The 21069-nt window shown below is 39.4% G+C and overlaps 1 protein-coding gene across 3 annotated transcripts in view; it reads right to left on the bottom strand.

The window, feature by feature from the left end:
- The window catches only part of amot (angiomotin), a 167060-nt gene that overhangs the window by 52817 nt on the left and 93174 nt on the right, over positions 1-21069 (bottom strand). For all 3 annotated transcript variants that reach the window (XM_080041217.1, XM_080041219.1, XM_080041218.1), the window contains 2 exons: positions 13224-13316; positions 12880-13025 (listed from right to left, as the gene is read on the bottom strand). In XM_080041217.1, coding sequence (XP_079897343.1) covers positions 12880-13025; positions 13224-13316 — 239 coding nt within the window. The remainder of the gene's footprint in view (positions 1-12879; positions 13026-13223; positions 13317-21069) is intronic.

The raw sequence follows: 21069 nt of genomic DNA, 5'->3' as shown, positions 1-21069 counted from the left end.
ACATAAATGACTTGCCCTCTGTGTGCTCTGATGTAGAGATTCATCTTAATGGTGATGACGCTGTTATCTATACACATGGCAGTAATAAACTTCAGGCTGCAACATAACTCTGCAACAAACCAATGCAACCACATCTCAACCTGGCTAATTCAATCCTGCTTTCAACTAAACACATCTAAAACAGTCTGCATGTTTTTCTCCAAAAAGCGATGTAGCACTCCAGACCCAGCCATAATGCTATCAGGAGAAAAATTATATTATATAAGTTTTCTCTGAATTCAAGTACCTAGGCCTCCTAATCGACTCTCAACTGTCCTTTAAATCTCATGTAAAAAAAACATTTGTCACACAGGGTTAAGTTCAACTTATAAATTTTTTGCTTTATAAGAAATTCAATGACCACTGATGCAGATAAGTTATATATGCATTAGGGCTGGCCCGAATACGAGACAGCAAGCTGCGTAGTTTGTTGATGCTTTAATAGCTTTCAAACGGTAATAAAGTTGGAGTTCCTTACTTTTTCCCCGTGAAAGCGAAGAGCTGTTGTTCCGTTCTAAATCAGCTGTCCTCTGTGCCATTGTAACCCTTACATGAGCTTTTCAATTCATCCCGTAACATGCATCAATTCCTGGAAAAGGTGCATTATTGACCGCGTATTCCCATGATGATGCAAGCAAGTCACTGTTGATGATGAGCAATAGCAGCGCACGTAGCGAACGTAGCCTACACAAACAGTTAAGCTAAGCTAACGTTAGCATTATGCCAAGCATTACTTTTCCTTCCAAAATCGCACTAATGTTGTGGTATAGAGTTAAGAGGAACACATAATCTATTCTTCCTCCATCTCGCTCTCCCTTCTGGCTTAGTGCCGCTTTTAGTTTGCCTCCCTCTGGTTGCATGACGTAACTACAGCTGATATCACCGGTTGCGCTTTGAAAGGTCAGCAGCCAACTAGGTCAAAGTTCAAATAATTCGATAATATATTGTAAATGAACGTCTAATTCGTATTTTTCAATTGTTGTATAACTTGTGAATCTAAATATTATTTGCAAAAATATTTGACAAAATATGTTGCAGTTTGAGCTACTTTTGCAAAAAAAAAAAAAAGTGAAAAAAGAAAATTAATAAAAAAAAAGACAATGTTAAAACCACTTGAAACGCTGTATAAACAAACCCTCTAAGTCTTGGACCGGAAGTCAAACCTACCACCATTGTCTTATTTTAAGAAAGTATAAACTTCTGAGCTGGGACAACCTAATAAAGTATGCAAATCTTTGCCTTATTTTTGCCCCCCGACCTCTTCAACAGTGTATCATGCAGTACCAGGTCATATTAGAGAAATTATTTCTTACCGTTCCTTCTCAAAAATATGGCTTATTAATAACCAGTTATGTGTACAATAACTACTGTTAAGTGCTCTTTCCTATAATGTTTGATGTATGCTGTGTTTTATTGTCTGCTTATTCTATTGTCTGTTTGCCATTGTCTGTCAATTGGTTCTTACTATGTGTTACTGTATCTTCTGAGTCACCTATGTTGTTTTTTAATCTTTGTTTATACATGCATTTTATTTCTGTAATTTTAGGTTGCTTTTTGAATATCTTGCAGGGGACAACGGACGAAAACTAGCCTCTTAGGCTAACTCTGGCTCACATAGAGTTTGACTGTTGATTAGTTTGCAATGTCCCTGAAATAAACCAATAAATAAACCAATAAATATAAGAAAGATCAATGTCCTTATTTCATAATCCTCAAATCTTACACAGTTATCTGAGTTCAAAAGATTGGCCCTAATTTGCGTAATCAATACATTGTTGAGTGAGCATATACTGTTGGACAGATTGCAGAGAAGACATTCTCCTAATTATAACAACCCATTACCCAGGGTTTTTGTCCCATCAATCGGCCTACTTGTTTTGAACTGCAGCCTTTTCTGCTTATCAAAAGGCTTATAAAGAAGGGAGTATTGTCAGTAATAGCAGAAAAAAAGAACATGGTTAGGAGTAAAGAAGGCAGAAGAGCTGAAAGGAATTGAGAGAAGGCAGGGGGAGGGCCAACAATTTGAAGGCTCAATTATTTTGTATAGAGAACAGGACAGAGAGGGGAAAAACCAGCAGCACTTTTGTTCTGACTGACATCAAGCACATGTTGCATTTCAGAGGCCAGATTTGGCTCAGCAACAGTCCATTTCCTGTCCTACACAGGACCTAATGCCTTGTTTCCACAAAGTAGAGCGGGTCGGGTCGGAGCGGTTCGGTCCGTTTATTTTGGCTTTCCATTTCCCAAAAGTTGGGTAGGGTATGGATATAAGCGAGCCTAACCGCTCTAAGCTGCTCCCATTTACTCCTCCGTTGGGTTACCAGCCACCTGGTGGAGCTACAAACTGCCGTCCATTGATTGGTCGAAATAATAATTTCCTCTGTGTGTAGTCACCGTCTCCTGAGCGTGAATAGAGTCTTTTGTTTTGTCGAAAAATGTGAGCGCAGCACTGTTTATTGTGTAGTGTTTTCCTCGTCGTTAAATTAAATCAGTGGGCAACACTGTGCCCCACTGCTACGATGTCACGTAGCTGCCTCAGCCAGCGCTGTTCGCTCACTGTCTATGTCAGCTTGCATCGAGCCGTCTGCGCATTTACCGGCGTAATATGCTCACAACACGCGGGAAATAAATGAAGAAGCGGCTGGTTTGACCAAGCAAAAACGAGAGACCGCTGGCTTTACCACAGTTGTTCCACAGTCCGATAGTTTGACCCATATTCTGGCGGCGGCTATCGCAGTCCAGCCTAAACCCACCCTACCAGTAAGGGTTGGGTCGGCGGTGGAAACAACGCCGAGATTCTTAGGAGCGAGCAGTCCCACTCTGAGCCGCTCTACTAGGTGGAAACGAGGCATAAGTTAGCCATTGGTTAAAGTGAGAAAAGGCAAACTCAAGGATGAAAAAAAATAAGGATTGGCATACTGGTTCAAGATGATAGAAAGGTAACAGAAACTCAAATAACCACTCGTTACAAGCAGGGTATGCAGAATACCATCTCTGTACGCAAAACACAAACAACCTTGAAGCAGATGGGCTACAGCAGCAGAAGACCCCACTGGGTGCCACTCCTGTCAGCTAAGAACAGGAAACTGAGGCTACAATTCGCACAGGCTCACCAAAATTGGACAAAAAAAGATTGGGAAAAGTCTTGCCTGGTCTGATGAGTCTCGATTTCAGTTGTGAAAGTCAGATGTTAGAGTCAGAATTTGGCGTAAACAACATGAAAGCATGGTTCCATCCTGCCTTGCACCATCAACCATGCCACGTTAAAATCGCTTAAATCCCCTTTCTTACCCATTCTGATGCTCGGTTTTAACTTCAGCATGTTGTCTTGACCACGTCTACATGCCTAAATGCACTAAGTTGCGGCCATGTGATTGGAAGATCAGATTTTTGTTTTTATAAGCAATTGAACAGGTGTACCTAATAAAGTGTATATACTGTACACTGTGTGTGGGAAAAACTGTATTCACATTTCACATCACTTCCCAACTTTTTCGGAATTGGGGTTTTATATACTGTATGTAGTAACTGGAAAGTTAATAAGTAAAACATCAGTGTTGCCCCCAGTGCTTTATGGCTAAGGCGGCCACCTTAGCAACCACCCCCAATTTTTTATTTTTTTTTGTGCTGCACAATTAACGTACTAGCAAGCGCGATGTGTGCTTGTGCATGGTCATAACTGCACGATTTGCGGAAAAAAGCATGTGTCTCCAAGCGTTTCTCTATCAGCTGCTCTGTGTCTGCGGCTTTGTGCGCGACCGTACCGCACCGCGCGTGACTACGGCATGCACGCGGGAGAGTTAAACGAGCAGAAGCAAACCGACATTTAACTGGTGGCGATAATAAACGCAGTGTAGTTATATGACTATGAGGATATTTAGCTGAATAGAAAGAAGTGCTCTGCAAAGCTAGAACAGTTTAAGACTCCACATCACCGTGGGCAACACAACCTATCTATCAGCTGAAAAGTTTGAAGAATGCATGAGAGTGATGGCCCAGCCAAGTTTCAGTAAGTTTACAGAAGTTCCACACTGTTACTGTCTTTGAAATGCATTTAGTCATTTTAAGGGGAAAACACATTGTATTTATTATTTCAACTATTGAGTTATTTTTCAAACAGCATGCTAGTGTAGGCCAAGAAGATTTATTTTCTGAATTTTCAATGCTGCTTTATTTTTATGTTTTAAATTGGGAAATACATGTTCCAAAACAACCAATAACTTCTGTATTTAAAAAGAAATCAAGCAAGTAGGCTCAAAATAACCATTAATGAATTATAGGCTATCGCATCACAGTAGGCCTATTGTCTACAATAATCGCACAACAGCCCCCATCCAAAAAGGAACTTTAAAAAGTTGAATTTGCACTTTGATGTGCATACACATGTTAAGTGTATGGTCCATTATTTGTATTTAGTGTGTCTGTATAGTATTGCACCAAAACAGTAGAGGTTTTCTTTAATTGTGCTTTGTACTGTCTGCATGTTTGCACATCATTTGTACCTGCACAACATTGCACAACTGTAAGGTCAGTGTCTGTTGTATTTTTGTATTAAAATTAACAGTTGTTTATTTCTTTACTGTGCATTTACATCTTTGAGCAAAACACCCCCAAAATGTTCGCCGTGGCGCCGCTCCTCCCATGACCAGGGGCAGTGACCACCTTGACTAAGTCATTTTCTGGGGGAAACACTGAACATGTTATTCTATTGGTCCACCAAGTGGTGAAGTAACTCTCAGTTGTTACCTGTTAAGTTAAGTTAAGCATATAGCAAGGAACAGAAGAAGAGTTACTCACTGCTGTGCATCTGTTAGCAATGTTAAGCCACGCTGCACACCCCAGGAACAAAATGAAGCTCTTTCACATGCATTCCTTAAGTAAGTTACTACAAAAATGACGATGAGGATAAAGTACTGCAGATGCCTCGTGGCAGGGCCGGCCCTGACCAATTTGGCGCCCTAGGCAAGATTTTAGCTGGCGCCCCCAATTGCATTGCAGTCAGGTCCACCACTGTTCATACACTCACACAGAACTGGATAGGTTTGTCTTTGACATTTCATTTTATTTTAGATAGAAAATAACCCACAAAATAAAAAACATATTACAAAACAAGTGACATAACATTAAAAAATGAATACAATATTACGATTTGCACAAAAAAATGCAGACGTTAAGATTTAAAATTATAATCTATTACAAGTATAGTTTAAATAAATCATAACTTTGCATTGAATATAATTCCACACAAAAGCTATATTACAAAATTAAATGACAGAGACCTCTGGTCTGTACTGCTATTTAACTTGATTCCAACAGAGAGCTGTCTACATTTAGATGTTAAGACCTCATCTTCATATCTCAACAAGCTCACCTCACCTTGCTACTGCCTGACTACTCTTGCCTTTGGGTCTATTGGTGAAGCCTTTATTCCTCATGCTGCATCACTGGGCTGTGCTGAGGTGGAGAAGATGTCTGCAGGACAGGTGGCTCAAAGTATTTCAAATGAAAACCTGAAGAGAAAAGAGAAGTATACATGTTGTTACATTATTTATATTAATACATGGTGAAAAGCTTTAAAATGGAAATTAGATAAGATTAAACTCTTGTCATTAAAATGAAATGCAGTTTAGCATCCAACCAGAGTGAAAAGAAGCAGTAACTAATGGAAAGCTATAGGCCTAGGTAAGGTACAATCAAACGGAAAAGTTTGCTCCAGCTTTTTATTAAATCAGAATCAAGCCTTCTGATGATATCTCATGGCTTTATGTATAGCACTTTGATTAACCTTGTGTTGAAAAGTGCCTCACAAATAAACTTGACTTGCCTCAGGTATGCAATATTAACAGTTATTATACTGTGCACTTTTAACACTGATGTAAACTAACACTATAAACCCAAGGTTGACAACCATTAATTATAGTGGAAAAGGAATAGCTTTCTAATAACCATTACAAGCAGTGCAAACTTTGGCAAATTATTTCTTTCTAAATGTCTCTGATGAATTTAAGCTGGGAGTAACGTTACCCATCTTCCAAAAGTAAGCTAGCAAGTTAACACACTGCTCCTACAACGGCTAAAACAATGCAGCACACTATTCATTCATCACATTAACGTCACTGTAGGCCTACCTCTGTCTTTGTCACGTTTTTCCTCCTCTTCTTTTCCTTTTCAGTCTTCCCTTGGCACGAGAGAGCTTTTGTCATTTTGACATGGTGTGCGCTCTTTTCTTCCGGTTCCGACCGGTGAAGTTACCGTTCAGATACCTGGCTGATCGCCAGAAATCTGGAAGAGTCTATCGGAGGAGAGGGGGGGGGAGGGGGCGCTTACATTTTTTTTATAGTTTGTCTATCCTCAGTAGTTGTCATATTTTAAGCTTAACTCATATTTTGAAATTATAGTATTAACAGTAGGCTATTAGTAAAAAAAATTAAAATAAAGTTTTGGTAGCCCATTTTTATTTTTAGTAGCGGCGCCCCCTGCGGATGGATGCGCCCCTAGCATTTGCCTATACTGCCTATGCCCAGGGCCGGGCCTGCCTCGTGGCAATGCAAACAAATGAGGCGCACACTACAGGCAGTGAATCCTAGAGAAGCTGCTGGAACGGATGGTGTGACGGGGAGAGTGCTGGGAGACTGCGCTGACCAACTGGCTGATGTCTTCACTCATAAATTCAACCACCTAAAGAGTTTCTTTCCTTAGCTAGTGGACGGCAGTTAATTTTCAAGTAATTAATTTATTTTCAAAACTGCATCACGAAGCAAAAATGTAATATTGTTTAATTGGGGTGTCAGCATTTTACCTATCACCACACTTTATTTGATAATCTCGTCCGCCAATTACTCCTGAACCGAAATGTGAAGAAAAAGTGCTAAGAATGCACAGCTGTCAGCCTGGTTCTCCAGCCGATTCTGCCAGGTAAATGCGTCTGAAATTTTTTTTTATTTGTAAGCACATTCATCATACCTCATCCTTTGTCAGACTTCTGAGGAAATGCGACAGAGGGCACATAGGGAGCCTTTGTCGACTTGATGATGTGACAGTGGGACAGCCCTAAGCCCACACTGACTTAGCAGGAGCATGCTTCAAAGTCTGTGAGTCTGTAAGGGTGGACACTGGGATTGGGCCGTTGAGACTATAACGAGTTTGCCATTTGCAACGCAGTTGAAAGGAAAGAGGGTCATAAACACATCCTAAAAATCTTAGGGTTGCCCTCCTTTATCTCTGGAACATGTCTACAGTAGACACTTCCTCAGGAGAGCTCATAGCATCCTCAGAGACTCATCCCACCCAGGTCACCACCTGTTTGAACTGTTGCCCTCAGACCCATGACAAATAGACTTAAAAACTGTTCCTACCCTTGAGCTCTTATTGCACTAAATACCCCACAATTTAACACACCTCTTTGACATACAAATGGTTGACTGCAATATTTATAAAAAAAAATTATAGGGGAGAGTGGCTTAAGTTGTGCAACTTTTCACTCAAAGTGACTTTAAAGTAAGGCCTTGACAGTAAAGTCTCCAACTCAAATATGTACATATATTTCAGGGTGTTGTGCATCCCTGGCAATAAAAACTTTGGATCTGGAATAAACTGTTGAAGAAATATAGCTTTCGGAAAAAAAGTTGTCTTGTTGCACAACTTGCCCCCGGTGTGGTGTAAGTTGTGCGGTTGGAGAGAATACCATGGGGTAAATTGTGCCATTGCTATATATCTCATAAACTGTAATGCAAGACAAATCCATTAGACAATCACTTATTTAAGGTGTATTTAAAGTAAATAAAGTAAATAGTTGACAAAGATTGAAGGACAATTTTCTTAAACAAGGCCTAGCAGATCTAATGGTTTTACCTGCAAAGCTCACAATGACAAAGTCACCATCATCATCTTTCTGGCCATCTGAACTCTCATCAGTGGTGTCGTTAAGTGGAATTGAGATGTCACTCTCTTCTGAGCTACTGTAGACAATCACTTTCTTTTGGTGACCAGCGTATACAGCCATGCCACTGGCACAACTCTGAGAAATGTACTTTGCACTAGTTGCTCCGTGCTTGTGGAACCAACTGCCACCAGTGTTAATTTTGGCAGCAAATTCTGATTTATTCTTAGTCTTTTGAATATCACACCATTTAGTCTTAGTCCTATTCTAGTCATCTAAAATATTTTAGTCTTAGTCTAGTCTAGTCTACTAAATATAAGCAGATTTTAGTTTGACTAAATCTACAGCGGACTTCATCGACAAAGTGTTTTTCTTCATTGAATGGAATTAAGGTTTGAATATGCAATACAGACACATATTTAATGGTTGTAATACAAAACATGTATTCTATTTCATTAGTAATAATCTCACATAAAATCAGTGTACCTGACTGGATAGGGGGGAGGGGGGCTTTAAGAGCCTGTGCCCGGGGGTCCATTATCTCATGATCTGTCTATGAACCAACTGGATTCCACAATCTTTTTTCTTTTTGCGAGGAGCATGCACAAGCATTATTTATAAAAAAAAAATAAAATAAAGAAAATATTTTACAAAAGTGGGGGGCCCCACACTAGGTCTTGAAACGGGCCCCGAGATCGTTAAGGCCGCCCCTGGGCAGCAGCAGCAGCACGCAGTTGAGGTGCTGATAAAACTGAGCAACTGCGCTTTCCTTTAAGCAACACTGCTGCCGCTGTGTGTGTTCGGACTTATTTTGCATCAAAGCCTTTTAGATAATACAATTAGAGGTTTTAATTGAACGCTGTCCATGCGTCGGAGTTGATTGTAACTTAAAAACAGAAACTAACGGACGGAGGCGGCAGTTTCACATGGCTCTGTGTATTCAAACTCGAGACAGAGCCTACTACAAACAGATCGCGGAACTTAGCCGTTCCCCTAGACATCGTTAACGGGCAGGATATCCCTGACTATCATTTTTGTCCATCATACCGCAGAGTTTTTCAGCACAGCGGCTCACTCCACCCGCTCACACCTGCGCGGTCTCCCGTCGATTTTCACCGACAGGGTTGCATTCGCAGCTTTGCACTGATTGGATTTCTTCCCAACTTGTCCCACAAAAAGAGTAGTTCTGATTGGATCTCTTCTCCATTCGTCCCGCCCTAACAGTTTTGTCTAGTTCCCATTCGTAGACTATAGTGTCAGTTAAATTAGTCTCAGTCTTCGTCATCACATCTGCCTTTTTATTTAGTTTTTATTTAGTTTACGTCCGTGAAAAAGGTTCGTAGACGAATATTTTTCGTCATAGTCTTAGTCTACGAAATTAACACTGACTGCCACCTGACAAATGTGATTCCCTCTACATTTCTGCCTTTAAATCAAGGCTCAAAACCCATATGTACACCGTGGTGTTTCCTCCCCATTAACTATCTTACCTCTGCACTACTATCTGTGTATATGTGGATGTATGGGCTTTACGTCTTTTATTTTGGTTATTGTTATTTTACCTTCATTGTTTACCTACTGAATGCACTATGTACAGCACTTTGGACAGTGCAAACTGTCATAAATGTGCTTTTATAAATACATTTTACTTACTTACTTATAACTCACCAAGGCCCTTTGGCACAAATCACCCCAATCCCAGAAATTTGGATAATAAGCATGATGCAGCAATTTAGGGCTGACATCGTGCTAACTGTATAGACTCAAAATGTAGCATACCAAAGCACCAAAACATGTGTCAAATGTTTTCAAACTTGTCTATAAGTGTTCAGACACAATAATCAAAAAACCTTGATCATGGAAATTTTACTTTGAAAGGCAAAACTGTTTTTTGAGCTTAAATGTGCTTATATTATTATTATTATTATTAGTAATGCTATTGATCACAAATTGTACTCTATAGGAATTTTCTTAGACCTCAAAAAAGCATTCGACACTATTAATCATGACATCCTTCTTAATAAACTGGAGAATTATGGCATTCGAGGTTTGGCACATGACTGGGTCAGAAGTTATTTACATGACAGGAAACAATTTGTGAAATTAGGGGAGTTCACATCGACATGCTTAGATATTGTTTGTGGGGTCCCTCAGGGGTCAATCTTGGGGCCGAATTTATTCCTGCTTTATATAAATGACATATATAAAGTGTCGAAAGTCTTAAGGTTGATTTTATTTGCGGACGACACAAACATCTTCTATTCGGGGAAAGATCTGAATAATATGGTTGAGATTGTAAACATTGAATTGACTAAGTTACATGGGTGGTTAAACCGAAATAAGTTATCACTAAATTTAGAAAAAACTAAATTCATGATGTTTGGCAGGAGAGCATCAGATGTCGCTGTAAAAATCAAGGTAAATGGGATTGAAATTGAAAGGGTCAAGCAACACAAAGTCCTAGGGGTAATAACTGACGATAAATTAAGCTGGAAACCACAAGTTAGCCATCTCAGGGGCAAAATAGCCAGGAGTATTTCTATACTTTGGAAAGCACAACATTGTTTCAATCAAAAGGCCTTGCTTGTATTATACTGGAGTTTAGTTTCCCCACATCTGCATTACTGTGCTGAAATATGGGGAAACACTTACAAAGGTACATTGCACCCGTTGGAGATTCTTCAAAAGAAAGCAATACGAATTATTTACCAAGCCAATTACAGGGCACACACTAATAACTTTTTTATTGAAGGCAGAATTCTCAAATTACGTGATGTGGTAAATTACCACACAGTACAAATTATTTACAAGGCTTCAAAAAAAGCCTTCCTAACAGTTTACAAGCAATGTTTGAAGACAGAGAAGTTTCGCATGATTTAAGAAGAAAAGGTAAATTCACTGAGAAAAATATACGGACCACACTTAAAGCCTTTTCGATTTCTGTAAATGGTATTAAGCTGTGGAATGGACTTGATGAAGTTGTCACAGGGAGTTGCAGTTTGCGCAATTTCAAAGCAAATTATGTTTCAAAAATTATTGAAAATTACAGACTAATAACCTGAGCACAATGTCAATGTCACTTTCATAATCAATATTGTAACAAATAATACAGGCCAGCAGACAGACTTGTTTTTGAATACTTTTGCAGAACTGTTTAGACTACCAGTTTAGTAATGGAACAGGCCAAATACAAGGCCACTTCACACTTTATACACTTGGCATTGTCACAGAAAAACTGAACTGTGCTGAACTGATCTTAAAAGCTGAAGCAATTAGATTAAAATTGACTGTGTATTGGACTGCAGATTCTTAAAAAAAAAAAAAAAAAAAAAAATGTATGTGTATGTGTATATGTATATATGTATGTGTATATATATATATGTGTATATGTATGTGTGTGTGTATGTATATATATGTGTATATATATATATATATATATATATATATATATATATATATATATGTTTTATTTTTATTTTCTGTAACAGTAATCTGTGTATCTGAATCCGAATTTGATGAAAATGGGGGCGGGACCTGATAAGCCTTTGGCTTCTTCCGTCTCCCTTCGGACAACACAAAGTATGATGTATGAATATTTGCAAGAGAAAATTGTGTATTGTGTGGAATTGTCCGAAAGAATAATAAATAAATAAATAAATAAATAAATAAATAAATAAATAAATAAATAAATAAATAAATAAATAAATAAATAAATAAATATCTTATTCCTTGTGTCTCCCTTCTTTACATGATGAGTCAAATGGATGGCTCTTCTTAAATATGTGGTCACATTTCCAATTTCTTCCACGGTTTTCTAGAAACAAGGGGTGGCACAACTTCCAAAATGCACAACTTAGGCCACTCTCCCCTATAACTTTTATACAATTTTAATTTATAAAAGTATTCTTAATTTGTTTTTGCTTTATAAAAATTGCACTGGACTTGAGAGCTTCTACTATCCTCGAAATCCAGACCCAGATCTAGAACGTTGTAGGGTCTGGTCTGAGCAATAAACCTTCTCAACTCAAGGGCCGTCACCAACACATGTATTTCAAAACACTACTGCACGCAATTGGATAGCACTACCACTGACTAGGACCAATCAAACCAAAGGATAAGGCAACGTGAGCCCCATTCGTTTAGCCACGGGCTAACTTGTCAATTAAACTTGCTATATCCTGTCAGCAAACACATATTTTTTGCTAATGAAAGATTTAAGTGTCGTTTTCTGTTCATATATTTCATTTTCTGTTCATTGGCCCAAATCGTCAAGTGTCTAGGCAAAAGATGTTTCAAATAAAGTTGTTTTACAATTACGACTTCAACGGCACTGGCGCAGCACTGTCATCGTCCAGTTACGCACACCCATAGGTCGGAATTTTCCGACATAGTTATTAATGAGTTCCAATGGTTCATGCCCAGAGTAAGCAGAGGAGAAGATTTTAATTTGCTGGTGGCGAGTCTGGATTTCCAGGGTAAGCTTCTACCTCAATTTAGTTGTACTTTGTGCAATGAAAATAAAAGAGATGCATCCTGCTTTTTTTGTTTTCTACTATTTCCCTTTCACAAGAAGCCTACCAAGTCAAAGCAAGATTTATTCACTTTAATTACAAGTCACTACTGAGTTTTGACGATCGGATCACATAACATAAATCTAGGCAAAAAGTGTGAAGGTACTGACCATGACCCACAATGTCCACGGTTTCGGTCCAGTACGGGTACCTGTCATTCCCCATCTCTCACCCCCATATTTCCTGTTATCTCTTGTTTGGTTGAAAAATTAAACCAGTATACAAATTTCCATGGCTTCAAAACATTTAAAATATTAGATTTTGAAATGTTTATTTAATCTAGCTTCGTTATCTAAATCAGAATATTCAGACACAGATAAAGGTGGTAACAGAGAGTAAACCCAAATTCCAAAATACCAACCAGAAGAAGACTAACATGTGATGCCTTACCTCTTCCTCCATCTTGACCACTTTGGCTTGGGCGTTGTTAAGCGCCTGGTCTCGTATCTCGATGTGTCTCCTCTGGTCGTCTGTAGTAGAGCGCAGTGCATTTAACTCCATCTCAAGCTTCTCATTCTCCCGCTCTGTGTCTTTGTCTGAACACACACAAGCACATCTCAATCCATACATGGATACAAATGTAACACAGAAATTGATTTGAGAACTACCGGATGTTTTGTGTTCCTTCAGACACAGTTGTCCAGACACTGAAATCGTGCTGAGGTATGTGGGGGTGGCATGTTGAATGTCCCTAGCTCTGTGTATGTGTGTGTACCTGTGTGTGTGGTACTCACTCTTAGCAAGAAGCTTGGAGATGGTTTGGCGGTTGTCTTCTGAGCCGTCAGACTCTTTGGCAGCAAGCTGCTTATTGGCAGTCTCCATGCGCTCTTTGAAACACACATAAAAAAATTTGGTGTTAGTGTTTATTTTGTTGATATTCACTGTCCGTAAATCATTGAAATAAACTTTATAGAACTTGCTTAAGACTAATGGTTAAGAGAGTACTTTAACATAATCAGTTTGCTATTGGCTGGACTTTAGCACCAGATTCTTTCACGTTTGAAAGACTGCTATCATCACCTGGAACTAAGCATACTGTAAAAACATTTTAAAAGTGAATTGTTCTCTTTCATAACATCTGTGTGTGTTCAGTAACTTTTCTTTATTACTTGATGAATTTAGTAGTAGTTACTTTAATTAATTCACCAATCAAACATAAACAACTGACATAAAACTGTATATAAAATATTGGCATAATGTAATATTGTTGAAAGCTTTTGGTAGTTCAACAAGTACACATGGAGGCATTATTTTGACAATTTAAAACTATTTTACATCAACAAAAAAACGTTATTTTTTAAATTTAAGGTGCAGTCCTGCTGTGAGCAGCTTGAATTATTTTTTAGGAAATACTGCACTTTCAGGTCTTGAAGGAGCGCACCTACCAAGTAACTTGGAGAGGATTGTTATGTATTGTGGGTTTAGATGTGATGAAACTTTTTTGATCGTACATTTTATGTGTTAAACTGTTTTATTTTGAAGTCCGGATTTAGTTAGGCTGGTTTCCGGGTGGGTTAAAAAGATGCGGGTTTTATTGTGAAAGAGAACGGAAGTGCTTGTCCTTCTTGTAAGTTAAGAAAGTAACTTGGTGTATTCACTTAGGAGGAGAGAGAGGGCGATAAAGAGAGATTTTTCCGTGTTTAGCTTGGTGGGCTACACCCATCAGTTTCCTCTTGATAGGGACACCTCCCCTTTGATTAAAAACAAGGGTTTGAAGAGAGGAACGGGAGTTGGTTACTCAACTCGGGGACACAGAGGCGGAATTCACTAAGCACATCTCTCTCTCTCTATCTCTCTTGACACAGATGACTTGGTACACATTTGTAAACTTTAGGTGGGAATGACAGGAAATAGGAAAAAAGTGAACATCTATTATGGGAAACAAACAAGAACTCCATTTAATGAGTATGTAGGCATACAAACCTGTTTCTGTCTTTTCTGTTATAGGATTCTTGTAATATCATGTAATTGAATAAAAACCAGTAAAACGTTCCGCAAAGTCTCTGTCCCATTCAGTTGGGATGAGACAACCAAGGATCTAGATAGGTTTTTTCCAACAGAACACGGTAAGCGCCCCTAGGGATCACAACGTAAGTATTTGGTACACCCTTGCACAGCCGACATTTGCTGACAACATAAAAATACACAATCTCATACACCAAATCTTTTTTTTTATTGAAAGAATATGTTAAAATTCCTTCCCGGGCCTGAAAATAGTATTATTGTTCTGTTTTTAGGAAGTGGGGTTAAAAAGCATAGGTTGCATAAGGACGAGTATTCGAATACTCGTTCGGAAAATTAGTATTCGGAGCTTCGTTTTTTTTTTTTTATATAATTTTTTTCCAAAAAAATGTTTGCAAGAAGCTAGTACTGCAATATAATGTCATCAAATAATTTTATATTTGGATATAAAAGTTAGTAATATTGTAGTAGTAGTAGTAGTAGTATTGCTCATTTAGGAGGATATTACATCACTAAGTGTCATAGCGCATCCATTACTTCACCTCCGAGCGCGTAAATCTTCAACAAAATATGCAGATACTGTCAAAATCGGTTACAGGGAGTATATAGGGATTATTAACGTTTTTTTATTTATTTTTTTTTTATGTTGTTTTTGATGGTGTGTTTTTCTGGAACGAATATTCGCTCGGAAAAACCAACGAATATTCAAAGCCTGAAAAATGGCATTAGGGCCAGCCCTAGCAAGGACATTGTCAAAATAAAAGCATAGACTAGATCGATTTGAATCGATGTTTGGACGTTGCATCGATGCAGTTGGATCGTTCGCAAATCAATCGATGGATCGTTACACCCCTAATAAATAATAGACATTTGAGACTAACTTTTCATTATTGGTCGGACTTTTCCGGTCTCGATCGCTTCAGGATCTGTGTCCGAACCTTGTCCACGCACAACTGGGGTCCCTCAAGGCTACGCCCTGGGACCCCTCTGTAAAAGTCTCTGTACATCAGGGCTATTCAATAGGCGGCCCGCGGTTTAGTGGTGCACAATTAATGTACTAGCACGTGCGATGTGTGCTTTTGCATGGTCATAACTGCGCGAAAGGCCGCAATCTGCAGTAAATAAATGTGCACATGTGTCTCCAAGCGTTTCTCTATCAGCTGCTCTGTGTATGCAGCTTTGTGGGCGCGATTTTACCACAGTGTAAGTGTATGGTCCATTATTTGTATTTAGTGTGTCTGCATAATATTGCACCAGTAGAACTTTGCATATTTGCACAAAATTTGTACCTTCACATAGCAAACAAAATTGCAGAACTGTAAAGTCAGTGTCTGTAGTTTTTTTGTATTCAAATAAGCAGTTGTTTATTTCTGTACTGTGCATTGGCATCTTTGAGCAAAATACAGCCAAACTTTTCGCCGTATTCTGGGTGCCGTGCCTCCCATGATCCTGGACAGTGACCCCTTGACAAAAACATTTTTGGGGGGGAACACTGTAAGGTGTTGCACTTAGAGTAGCCTACATTTATTTCTATGTTTTTTGATAAGCTGTTGCACTCTTAGTAAACCTAGGCCTACCTGTATTTTGATAAGCTGTTGCACTTAGAGTACATTTATTTCTATGTATTTTGATAAATTGTTGCACTTAGAGTACATTTATTTCTATGTATTTTGATAAGCTGTTGAAGAGTTAACCTATTGTGTTTTCCTGAACTGATAAGATTGTTAAACACTTAAACAACAGGCAGCCTATGTTAATCAAATAGGGATTTTTTTTGATAAGCTGGTGAACTCTATTTGATAAAATAAAGACAATATATGCACTCCTATGTCGTTGTAGTGTTTTCCAGAATATGTAGCTATTGAGTGATGCTCATCAATTTTAGGCATTTTTTTCTGGCCCCTCATTTTGGATCATTTCCACCAACCGGCCCCCATTCAAAACTAATTGAATAGCCCTGCTGTACACCAACTCTTTCGGTTCTGTTATTGACTCACATGGCTTTTCCTACCACAGCTATGGAGACGACACCCATAGTCCAGTTCACTATTTACAAAAAAGGGTTTATGGGAATTTTTGGGGGATTTGGAAAACTATATATTTTAGAAAACTTCACAAAGAAACAAATGCATGATTCCATTTGCACAGACTCCAATATAGCGGCCATCTTGGCTTTTCAAAAATGTTGACCTTCAAAAGCCTGTTTCTTAATATCTTGCCTACTAAATTATCTAGGGCCACATCCACTAAGAATGGATGCGCTCTGTGGTAGCAGATTTTGCATATGATATATCTCTGGACTCAGATATTGGAACGCTTACTTAACCATTGTTTTATATAGACTTATAAGGGCGCACTCACACTAGTGCCGTTTGCCTGTTCCGTGCTCAGCACGATTCAGCACGATTCCCCCCCCTCCCCACTCCCCCCGCAGGCCCGTGCTCACACTGCTCGTGGCCTGGGAACACTTGCACCTTGCCTACGTCACCGTGCGCGTTTAGGATTTGGAGCTTAGTCTACTTGTAGGCTATACGACTGTTTGTGAATATTTTCATCCGGCCAAATTTGCATCAAATATTCCACTTCCACATTAGAGCAACGAGAATCCTTAAGCTATTGTTTTTTTTAAAAATGTAGCCTTGACGTAATAGGTCGCGGTGGACAGTCTCATATTTGTGCAGCACGCTGTTTATTATTAATATAACGGCCCGTCATCAGACCATATGTATCCGGATGGTTTTGTACACATCGATCGCTCCATCAAATCCAAGTCAGAACTTTTTGTATGGGCAGAGATCGTTTTTTTAAGTGTCTTTATAAAGTTTCTTGTTAAACCTTAGTGTAGGCTATACTGTTTCCTTATCACCGGGCCGCGGTGTGTTGTTTTGGATGCGTCTCCACCGCCATGCGTAAATGCAGTTATGACAGCCGACGGGAGGAAAAAGAAAAAAAATCATCTGACGAACATGAGTAAACACGAAAACCTTTTTGCTGTGCTTTCTGAGCCGACCTAATTAGCTCTCTCCCTCTTTTATTAGCCCACACCTAGGCTTACACACACGTTAATTCTCACACATTATAGCTACAAGTCCATGTGTTGGGCAATTCTGGTGCCGACTAGTAAGGCAGCGGACGTTAACGGACAATGCATCCTTAATAAATTCACGTCAGGAACGCCGCCTGTGCGCTTGCTTGTGCGCGTGTCATCTCATTAGCATCTGTACTTTGGCCACGGCACACCTCTCCCAGGTGGCCGTGGCCAAGGGGCTGTTCCGTGCTGGAATACGGTTGGCGTGGTCACACTAGGCCAAACGTTCTAGACTTTAGTATGTTAATAAGCTTTGGCACGGGGCCGCGGCCCTAGTGTGAGTGGCCCCTAAGTGTAATTGGATATATTGCATGTTGTTTGTAACTCTATGACCCAACAGACCACTCGGACAGCCACGCCTATGGTTAACTTATGCACAATTACTCTGTCTGTTCTTCTATTGTCCTAGGCTCAAACTCCTCCTATGGTTAAGTTATGTACAATTAGTCTGTCTGCCTGTCGAGAAGCAATGTGCTTAAGTATCCCTCTCTCCAACGAAACGGGGCTCACTCTTGCAACATACTAACATGTGATTGTATTAGTGGCCTCTCCACGGAGATCCTTGCTGTATGATTGAATAAAACCTATGCTACTATTAACGTATCACAATTGCCTAATTTTCCTATTACACGCTCGCTAATAGCTCCATTAATTGAGGCGAAATCGCGCCCGCAATCTGCCCCGATTTTGGAATTTGCCCAAAGTGATTAGCCCCCTATGAAAATTTCACTTTTGTAATGATTTTCTTTTTTTTTGCTGTCAATCGGAGCAGGGCATTTTTAAAACAGCTTTTCCAGACATAATACTTTAATTTTGGATGATTACATTATTTTATTTTGCACACAGAAACAAAATTATTTCACAAAAACTACAAGGGTCAAAATTATCCCCTGAAGAAGGGACCTTTCTGTTGAGCCTTAGCACAAACCACTGCTGTGCAATGATGTGCTTTAACTTTGTAATGCTCAAAGCTTGTAAAATCAAGTACACACAGTATAAAATGTACTTTCGTCTACTTTTTCTACTGAACACTACAGTCGTCTGGAATTACTGGATATCGGTTTCCAACTAAAGATGACCATCTCCAGCGACTTTCATCGCACTCACAACATTCCGGACGTGATAGCGAGACCAACGGGATCTCTGTGGATTGTTTTCAGGTCCGGCAGGCGTCGCAGACAGCGTCGCGAGAGGAAACAGAGGCGAGGCTGCAGGGCTGGGCTACTGGCTAGGCTAAGGAAGCAGCCATTCAAACCTCCGCTGCCGAGCCTTTACCTCACAAACGCCAGATCCTTGGTACACAAAACGGACGATTTGGAATTACAGCTGGCTGGGAATCGCTATGTTCGCGAATGCTGCGTGCTTATCATCACAGAGACATTGTATCATTCGAACAAACACAGTGGGAAGCTTTCTACCATGAAGACCTGGCTACATTCACAGACACAGTACTGTCTTATATCAAGTACTGCATCAGTAATGTCACACTGGAAAAGTGCATCCGGGTTTTCCCAAACCAGAAACCCTGGATGACGAGCCAGGTCCGCACGCTCCTCAAGGCCCGTGACTCATCCTTCAGATCAGGTGATAGAGCTTTGTACAGCGCCGCTCGCGCTGACCTGAGGAGAGGCATTGGGACTGCCAAAGCAGAACACAGGAGGAGGATAGAAGAACAGCTCAAAAAACCCCGGCAGGTGTGGCAGAGCACACAGAACATCACCAATTACAGAGGCTGTGCTGTGACACCTGGGGACTCAGATGGGGCACTGGCAAAGGAGCTGAATACCTTCTTTGCAAACCTTCAATAGCACTCACTCATCACAAGTGCTTTGAGAAACTGGTTTTGAAACACATTAAAGCCTGTCTCCCCCCACCCTGGATCCGCACCAGGCACTGCAAAAACTCGAAATATAGACTAGTGTATTTTACTTGACTTTAGTGTATTTATCTTATCACACCATTTTTTGGACTTATTTACTTATTCAGGCTGAAGATAATTAAGATAATATTACTTGTTTCAAGAAAATTAACTTTGCGACAACTAACTTAGATGATAAAAGTAATTATAAGCTAATTTATCTTAAATTGTTGTATAGTTAGCCTATAGACATGTTTACAACTCAGCCTAAGGATATGTTTTACTTGTTTCAAGACTCACATAAACCTGTTTTAAGAATGGAGCCAAACTCATTAAGATAATGTAATAATTGATTATATTATTATAATATTTGGGTGTTTCTGCAACTATGGGCATTTATGGACATGGACATAAATGCCCATACTATCTGTGCAGAGTACATTAGAGTCAGACAGGCTCTGATAAGTGTTGTAGTTTTAGAATATTTTACATTCCAAATCTTGAAAGTCCTGCATCACAACCAATACGTCAACACCGACTTACAATTTCTGAAGAAGTTACATGAAATGTTTCGATAATTTTATTTTCCTGAAGTAGTTCATACTAACACCTATCACCAACAGAAAAACCAAACTGCTACTAGAAAAACTCTATTTGTTCTGTTTAAGAAACGTTAAATATGTCAACACCGTCAGATATCAAAAACATGTAGGGGAGAACCGGGGAATCTGAGGCATCGGGTAATGTGAGCCACCCCCTGTATCTAGGCAACGGAAAACATTTGTGGTCATGTGAGATATATGTTTTCCCCATGGTCCTGAAAGAGAGGACCTCATGGTGCTGTGGTAAGCATGTTTTTCTCACCAAAATAGGTATTTTGCATGTAAAAGTAAATTGTCTTGCTGTCAACTTAATCAACTGTTGTGCCAAAGCAAATGTATTCACGTAGAAAAACTTCTATCATACGTGTTGATGAACTACCAACATATAAAAACCATGTGATGATATTAGCTAAAGATTAGCCTGAAATGCTAAGAGAGGTAGTTTTTTCTGAAATTGTGGTGGTGGGGGAAAGTGAGCCAAATGCTGTGGGGGAAAGTGAGACACTGTCTCACTTTCCCCCACCATGAGGCACACGTTAAGTTTAGTCTTAAACATATTTTAATGTAATATTACATAACATATGTTTTATTTTAATGTCATACACATTGTAGAAAAGCCATCATGCCAAGGAAATACACCAGGAAGACGACCTGGGGCAACCACACGGAAAGAGCACCTTCTCATCTTTCCCTGTAACCTTCAGGGCTGGAATGTAGAGTAGGCCTAGTTGTAGAGTATGACAGGCTGATGTTATAATCCAGTTGGGTTTTCTCCTGTGTTCTGAGTCCCAGGCTGTTCTCGTTGGTTCTGATTTTCCTATGCTTTGACCCCCAGACACAAGCTGGCTCTAAGGGTCCTGTGTTCTGACCCCCAGACTGTGTTCTAATCTAACTGGTTCTATCTTTCATTTGAATCTTATTAAAACCTTTTGAATTATAATATGTTGTATTTGATTTTGTTCAGAGTTACTTTCAAGTGTTTAGAAAATTTGCTTTGCTTAATTGACCAAACCCCATCATTATTTTACTAGTCCGACATTAGTTCTGGAATGTGTGGCTAGCTTTCAGGA

The sequence above is a fragment of the Ammodytes marinus genome, assembly GCF_949987685.1.
Source record: "Ammodytes marinus genome assembly, chromosome: 14".
Taxonomy (NCBI): Eukaryota; Metazoa; Chordata; class Actinopteri; order Uranoscopiformes; family Ammodytidae; genus Ammodytes; species Ammodytes marinus.
Note: the sequence above shows the minus strand (reverse complement) of the source record. Positions and strands in the feature narration are given on the sequence as shown.